The sequence below is a fragment of the Lathyrus oleraceus genome, chromosome 6, assembly GCF_024323335.1.
Source record: "Lathyrus oleraceus cultivar Zhongwan6 chromosome 6, CAAS_Psat_ZW6_1.0, whole genome shotgun sequence".
Taxonomy (NCBI): domain Eukaryota; kingdom Viridiplantae; phylum Streptophyta; class Magnoliopsida; order Fabales; family Fabaceae; genus Lathyrus; species Lathyrus oleraceus.
The window spans coordinates 332,369,171-332,377,733 of NC_066584.1; the positions used below are offsets into that span (position 1 = coordinate 332,369,171).

The following is an 8,563-nucleotide window of genomic DNA, read 5'->3' on the forward strand; positions in this document are numbered from 1 at the left end:
TATTTCCTCGCACTCGCTTTAAATTATTTATTTTCTCGCACTCACTTTACTTTTATTTATTTCCTCGCACTCGCTTTAAATTATTTATTTCCTCGCACTCGCTTTACTTTTGTTTATTTCCTCGCACTCGCTTTACTTTTGTTTATTTCCTCGCACTCGCACTACTTTTATTTACTTTCCGCACTCGCACTACTTTTATTTAAATTAATGCACTTTTACTTTACCATGTCTAACTAAATTTATAAGGTTAGAATGTAAGGATCGTAATTGAACCGATAATCCGTACAATTGTCGTAGAAGCACTTAAGGGCTATTTTAACTTTCAACTTAAGTTTTCCCGCACTTCAATTCCGTTGGGTAAGATCGAAAGCCGTCCAACGTCTATCTAAACTTAATTGTTTTTAACTATTTCAAAAACAACGAAAGCGCTTTGTTTAGTTCATTAGTTGATTTTAACTTAAGAAGAAAAGAGATTTTAAAACTATTTTCGGACGCGTTTATAAGTTTAGAGTCTGGTTCGTAACAACCTCTTTTGGTTAAGAAATCTAGATTATAATACTTTTCAACTTAGTCAAGATACTATATTTCTTAAAAATAGGAATACTACTCTAACGCAATGCGCGCCTTTTTATAAGTGACAATAAAAGGGTTTGATTAGGGAGTACAACTCGGTTCTGAATACGCGAAAGCGACAGTTCCCGTTAAATTAGTTCTTTTCAAAGTAGGAAACATTACCCATAAGTAGTTCTATCAACAAGTACTTGGATTATTAATTGATTATGTGAATTACATTCGATCCTGTCTTTATTAATTAAACTTTATTCAATACTTTACTTTTCATTGCACACTCTAAAAACACCTATTTTGATTGCCTCTAATAAACACCATAACAATAGATAACGATAGATTGACACTTGGTCTCTGTGGATTCGACAATCTTTTATATTACTCTGACGCGTTCGTATACTTGCGAAAAGCATGCATCATGTTCCATGATCATCTCAAGTACACCGTACCGTACGATGTACCATATTTCACTTATTCATTCTATCTTCCATCATTTGTCCTTATGTGTGTGACCCTATAGGTTCTCGTGACGTTGCCAATTATACTAAATGATACATTTAATATAATAAATAGTGAACGGTATCTAACATCGCATCAGTGCTACCCAAGTCACGAAAATATCATGTGATCTGACAAAATATTTTCGTAATAATATTATTATATACAATTACCCTTTTTCACTTATGTCTATATTGAACACAAGGCATATATTGTGTCACCCTTGTCTAGTTCAATATTGGACCCTTAGGCATTTATCATATTACGCAAGATAGGAAAATTTCATCTAAGTCACTCATGTCCCCCAGCATGCTTGGTGGAGTACCCATCACCTGTCTTTATAGCCATCAAGTTACGAACAATGTTTGATCAATAATAAAGTACTCGACTCCACATCTAGAGTTCATAGTGATTTTCGGTCGAATGATGGTATACACCATTGTCACTATGAGAAGAACGTATGACATTTTGCATAACATTCTATGTAGTATTCTCATTGTGGGTTAATTTGGTATAAATATTACTTTGAATATTCATACTTATGTTAAGACTTGATAACTCTTTATAAATGAACCATGAGTTGAAATCATTAGTATATCTACATAATAGTCTCAGTGTTTTAATATTATCCCACTTCACAATAAAACTTGACTACAAATAGTTTAAGAATAATGTCCTTATGTTTAATGGAATCTCATGATTAAGTCACACTTAACATTTCATTAAACGGACTAGCTATTCTAGGCACTTTATTATTTTAGAAAAACAAACATAATAAAGAAATGTCTTTTAATTATTAATAAATAGTTCGATACAAGTATCGAGTTATAATAAAACTACTGGCCTCTAGGGCTTACACCAATATTTCCATCATCCCACGCTCATTGATATAACCTAGACGCATATGCCAGAGTTTGGTTTCATCATTATCAAACTCAACTAATGCAACATCACCTACAACAGTTTTCCCTAATAGTTTGTAGATGTTACATACAGTCCTCGCAGCTTTCAGCACAATTAAGTCACCTTGTTAACCTTCACAATATCCTTATCTCCACATGACATGTAAGAGAAAACATTTTCCTGCGAGTACCTTGGGAAATAAAGTTCTTCCTCAATTTTGGAATATATATTACATCGTTCAACGTCCATACACCACCATCATCCATGGAACTTTTAATTTGTCTTATTCTAGTGATAGTACATGCTTTATCATTACCCATATAAAAAACCCAAAATTACTTAACATGTATGTAAGGAACCATTCTCGGTGCAACGTCATGTCGTAAGAACAACCAGATTCAATAATACATGCATTTGTGCACATGATGGATGAAATACACAACATATGTGCTTCACTACTAGAATCATCGATTTGAACCACATTTGCAGAACTAGGTGAGTCTTGTTTTTGTTTAGACAATCCCTTTTCCAATGTACAATTTGTTTGCAACTATAACACTGTGTTGTTTTCTGTTTCTTGGATTTAGACCTTCTATTTCTAAAACCTCCTTTACTCTTGTTCCGCACACGATTTTAACACTCATTCAGATACAAACTGATGCCTTGAGTTTCTTCCTCTACATTTTTTCTCTTTTGAGAATGATAAAAGTGTAGCAATAGTCACATGAAGACTAACTGAATCTTTCCCATTAGTAAGAGTAGCCACCAAGTAGTCATAGCAACTTGGTAACGGGCACAACAAGATAATTTCCTTATCTTCATCATCAATTTTCACCCCTAAAACCTCACCAGATCGGTTATTATGTTGTTGAAGACATTTACATGTTGTTGCAAATTGGATCCTTCTTGTATCTTTAGACGATATAGTCGATGCTTCATGAACAATTTGTTCATCAACGTCTCTGTCATATACTGATTCTCCAGTTTTCCCCAAACCTTCTTCGACGTCATTAGGACCGAGATATGATACATCACCTCGTTTAAAACAGATATGTGAATCAATCATGTTGCCTTCCCCTTCATCTCTTCTCAATCAGTATCATTCATGTCAGTCACTTTCGTCTCACGCAACGCCTTTTGTAAACTTTGTTGAACTAATATATCATTAACCCTACATTGCCATAAACTGAAATCACCTATCCTGGTGAACCTTGTCACCTCGAATTTCACACAAGGATTAATCATCATCTGATACCAAATGTTAAAACAACAACTAGTATAGGAGATTAATAAAACAGAAGTAAAAAACAACAAACATGATCAATCTTACTAACGAAATTTGGCCAATGATACCTATCTTCACGACTATAAAGCAAATATAGTTCTATTTTATTTCTGTGACAAATTAGGGTAAGAGTGTTATAAACAATTTGTATAACATTATAGCTCACTTTACAATAATTCTCGTGAACCGTACCGCAGGGACTTACCGCGCTCATCACTCGTATGCGCACACCAAATAATTTAGCATAAGACATGTTTGGGTCAAACACAAAGCCATCGACTCTTTAATAGTACCTTTCTTTTATATATATATATATATATATATATATATATATATATATATATATATATATATATATATATATATATATATATATATATATATATATATATATATATATATATATATATATATATATATATATATATATAGTTTTACTCAACACTTGTCATTGTGTTAGAGTGGGAATATATTATGTTGGGTTTAGCTAGTTAATCTTAATTTGAGCAAAACAATTAAAACTTAATTCTGATATGTTTAATATAAGAGTGGAAATATAGATCTATTTTTAAAATTTTTGATAATATATTAGCTTAGGAATAGACTTAATATTCTATTAACATTTTTAATAAATGATTTCATTTATATTTAAATATACTAATAAATTAATAGATAAACAAATTAAGTTTTATTTTAAAATATAATATAATATTTAGAGAGTGAATTTTTAAGACAGCCTATTTTAATTATATTTTATTAAAAAAACACATTCAAATAAAAAAACTATATGTTTAAATTAATAAAAATACTTTCTTTTTTATAAATATAAAAGTGAAAAAAGTTTTAACACAGTACAGTACAAATTTATTTTCGAACTGTCTCACGTATTTACACTCATTCTAATGTAAATAGTTTCTCCAAAAATTTCCGCCATTTAATGAGAGAAGATATTGATGTGGGTCACATTTCATCTCCTTTTCTCCACAACCATATTCGAAGCGAAAAATATAAAAATTGAAGCGCGCATTTATTTTTCTCACAAGCAACTATCTTAAAATTGACAGTGTTTAAAAGACAATGGCATTGATGAAGTTAATGGGAAATATAAGGGCAATGTCATAGATTCACAGCTATATATGAAACCCTCTCTTCAGCTTTCAGAGTCACTCAGTCATTCACAATCAAGTAACTCATTAAGTTTATTCAAAGTTCAAACATACCAAAACACAAGATGTCTCTAGTCACCGAAGAGATCAAAGCCAAATCAGAGGTATACTATGGAGATGAAATGTGCCAAATCAAGTCCAAGGAACTGCTCGGGGAAATAAGCATGCCCAATGGTCTTTTGCCATTGAAAGACATAGAAGAATGTGGATACCATAGGGAAAGTGGGTTTGTGTGGCTTAAGCAGAAAGCTAGCTATAACCACAAATTTGTGAAAGTTGATAGGCATGTGATTTATAGTACCGAAGTCACTGCCACTGTTGAGGTTGGAAAGATCAAGAAGCTAACTGGTGTGAAGGTGAAGGAGCTCTTGATGTGGCTTCCTCTTCATGAAATCGTTATGGATGAACCACCTACCGGCAAAATCACCTTCAGGGCTGTTACAGGGCTTTTCAGGACTTTCCCTGCGTCAGCTTTTGAAATTGAAGAGGGAGTTAAGGATGTGAAGGAAGAAAACAAAGATCAAGTCAAAGAAACTGCACCTACTGCTGCTCCTGTTGAAGTCAAAGAGGTCTGAATCTGATTCTAAAGTATTTGTATTCACTAAAATAAGCTTATTATTATGTTATGTTTCAATACATTGTAATCCTTTCAATTTCGTGCTTTACTGCAATGCTTGTTATGTTTCAGAGTCTTTGATTATGCTGCTCTCATGGAGCTGTTTACTTAAAGACTAAGAATATGAGAAATTATAATCATTTATCATGACATATGATCAGCGATATTCTCTTCATTGATATATTTCGTTTAAAAAAATATATTCTCTTCATATTTCGTTTAAACCATTATACTTTTTACTTGAGCTTAGGGTGACTCCAAGTTCAAGAGCAATGAATCCAGCTAAAATTTAATGCTCTGTCTCCCAATGAAATTAACTATTTCCACCTGCATTCTTTAAAAATAAACATGGAAGGACTAATAAGAATTCTCAAAATAAAACCCAACAAACCAAAATCTGAAAGTATGAAATGCAAATTCAGATCAAGCATACTAACTGAAATCTAAGTACGCCTCCAAATTCATTACAAGCTACTTAATTCGGAACCTAAAGTGGCATTTAACTCATCAAGTTTAGTTCAAGGTTTGATATATGAAAACTACAAGTCCAAAGTTTTGATCCACGAGAACTGCAAGTTCAAAGTTTTGGCTAGCAAGAAATGAGTCCAAAATATACAATTTTTATTTTCATTTTTCCATGGCACATGGTGTTTTCTTCGACCTCTGGTTGCTTCCAAAATTCAAAACTTCAAGGCCTGAAATAGTTTAAACCAAAAGCTTGAGGTTAGGATCATCAAATCAAAATATGTTATTGCTTGCTGAAGATGCAAGGATATATCATTTGCTCTATTTCTAATCACAAAGTGGTTGCTAAGACCTCATAAACATTGACATTCTACCTACAATTGCAAAGCGGATCAATTTAAAACATTGCTCGCTATCATGTCAACACTATGTATTGGTCACGATATTAGTAAATGTCACTAGCATTAGCAAATGCTATCAAACTAGTAGCTGCACTTGATAAGCCAATTTCTTTGATGGTATACTGACCCAACACAATCGGGCACGTGGCTATTCAAACTAATTTTTTGACTAGACAGTATTCAAATATTGTGCATGACATTAGCGAGCTAGAAACAGATACTTTCAAACTACTCTTTCAATCAATGTATAATACACAAGATAAAAATCAGTGATATCATAACAAGCCTAGGAAACACATGATTTCCACCTTGGTAGAAGTAAATCAAATTATAATGCAAATGAAAGACAAATCTACAGAACTACAGATAAAATCAATGTAAATTGACAAGGTAAAAATTGGAGAAAATTTGATTCAACAAATCCTATCAGTTGACCCGATCATACAAAGTTAAAGGGAGATAAAGCATATTTCAATCATATGATCAAAATAGTGTGGATGAATTAATTGAATACTGTGTTTTAGGTGATATTAATGTTGTTACACAATCACAACTTAACAAAACCCACAATGTTGTATAAAGAATGCAGAGTAAATTTGGTTAAGTACTGAGATAAACATTGATAATACAGATTATAGAAATCTAGACCACAAAAGAAAGTGACAAAACAGATAAACAAAACCCACTAATAATCACTGACTTGAATTTCAGTCAATAATCATCTTAACTGTGTTATTAAATGTAAACTATTTTCCTGAGAAGCAATCGATTTAAAAACATACAGGATACTTCACCATCATAATGAGAAGCCACAAGTTTCAAAACATCATGCTTTTACCCCAGATTCCATCAGGATGAAATCCAACACACTCCAAAAGATTGAGTCAGTTTAAATAGGATTTTTTGCCTCAAATCGGGAAATTCAGCTAATATAAAGGAAGAATGATTTTCCTCTTTAAAATTCAATACAAACATTCCATCAGACGAGTATTGAAGTCAATCCTCACAACAAACTACTTTGACAATATACTGCAATGCAAATTAATTCAAGCCTACTGTTAAACTAAAGTGCATGCTCAAAAGAACAAACATTGCAATCATACCTTAGAAGCCATGACCCATTTGTTATCCACCCAGTCCTGATGTAGCCTCAACTGGGAATGTTCAAACTTCAGTTCTTCATTAGAGTTCCTGAAATATACAATATACTTGGAGTCCCCGAGAACTTTAGAAACAATCCCAACCCACCAACCATCATTGTAATAGGTATCCACTTCATCAAGAAACTTAAACTGATCAACATCATCAGTTTTTGGTGGACGAGGCCTAATTTGCAGGATACTGACCTCCTCTCTCAAAAGCTTTGAATCATCATCGAGCAGGCTCTCATACTCAACGACGAACTTCCATCCTGCCTTAGCCTCAATAAGGGTTGCAGAAAACCAAGCCCCCTTGAAACCATCTTCATCGCTGCACACCTCAACCAAATCCCCTTCCTTAAACTTGAAATCATCACTGGCTAGGGTCACAGTTTCAGCAGCCTTAACACACACTTTTTTCTTAATTTCGCTATCATCCTATAATATTAATCATTAACAAACAATATCACCACTCACAGTCACAACATTTAATCGAAAGTAAATTAAGTTAATTAACATTAACGTCCTAAGACATGCAATAACAATGCAACCCTAGAAATCAACCTAAACGCAATAAACAATGGAAATCAAAGCACACCTGTTGTGAAAATGGAGGGATCCAACCTCCATTGACCCACTCACGGTGGAGCCTGAGTTCCTCGTTGGGGAACTCCAGCTGCTCCCTCGATACTCTGAAATACACTGTCTTTCTACCATCCTCTAATATTCCGGTGACATGACCCTCCCACCATCCGTCATTGTGATAAGCGTCAACTTCATCACCGAATTTGAAGTCCCGGGTGATCTCCTTGGGGGGAATTGGGCGGAGCTGGCGAAGTCTAATAGGTTCTTTAAGGCGCTTGGTGTCGTCTTCATCCGCCATTAAGTTGTCATACTCGACCATGAACTTGTCACCGACGAGACGACGGACGATCTTTCCAGTAAACCATGAACCACGAAATCCGTCGTCATCGGAGCTGATTTCGACTAAGGTTCCAGGTTTGAAGATGGATGAGGCTGGGGAGGAGGAGCGTGTTTTGGAACTGGATGCCATGGATAATCGGGTTAGGGTTTCGCAGTTGTGATTGCAGAAATGGAAATGAGAAACGCTGAAGTGAATGAGAATGAGAATGAGAATGAGAGTAGAGTGTGTATATTATATATTTTTTTATTGTTAAATAAATTATTAATGTGTTTGGCGGGAATTAGAACGAGTTTATTATGTTACTAATTTCATTTTCAAACCCACCGTTATGCATTCTCTTGTTTTCATTTTCTTTTTTTCCATTCATTCGACTCAAATAATTCGAATTCCTTTTACTTGTTTGTGTTTTTAATTAAATAAAATCAATTTTTACCCAAAGTAACGACAAATTCAAGAGTTATTTTCACAACAGAAGACCTAATTATATATTATCCTCAACTTGAGGAAAGAATAACTGGTATGGTGATAAAAAAAATATAGTGGAATGTTTTTCATGCGGTTGAGATGATTTTCAAATGAACGAAAAGGATATTTGTAA

The 8,563-nt window shown here is 33.6% G+C and overlaps 2 protein-coding genes across 2 annotated transcripts; one reads left to right on the forward strand and one right to left on the reverse strand.

Moving 5' to 3' along the window:
* Window positions 1-4,263: 4,263 nt before the first annotated feature.
* On the forward strand, window positions 4,264-5,187 carry LOC127094760 (uncharacterized). Its single transcript, XM_051033550.1, has one exon. The coding sequence runs from the start codon at window positions 4,485-4,487 to the stop codon at window positions 4,992-4,994; it is 510 nt and encodes a 169-aa protein (XP_050889507.1). The 5' UTR covers window positions 4,264-4,484; the 3' UTR covers window positions 4,995-5,187.
* Window positions 5,188-5,433: 246 nt separating this feature from the next.
* On the reverse strand, window positions 5,434-8,183 carry LOC127094759 (protein AGENET DOMAIN (AGD)-CONTAINING P1). Its single transcript, XM_051033549.1, has 3 exons — window positions 7,639-8,183; window positions 7,005-7,478; window positions 5,434-5,730 (listed from the first exon to the last, which is right to left on the reverse strand). The coding sequence occupies exons 1-3, from the start codon at window positions 8,092-8,094 to the stop codon at window positions 5,716-5,718; spliced, it is 945 nt and encodes a 314-aa protein (XP_050889506.1). The 5' UTR covers window positions 8,095-8,183; the 3' UTR covers window positions 5,434-5,715.
* Between the last annotated feature and the right edge of the window lie 380 nt (window positions 8,184-8,563).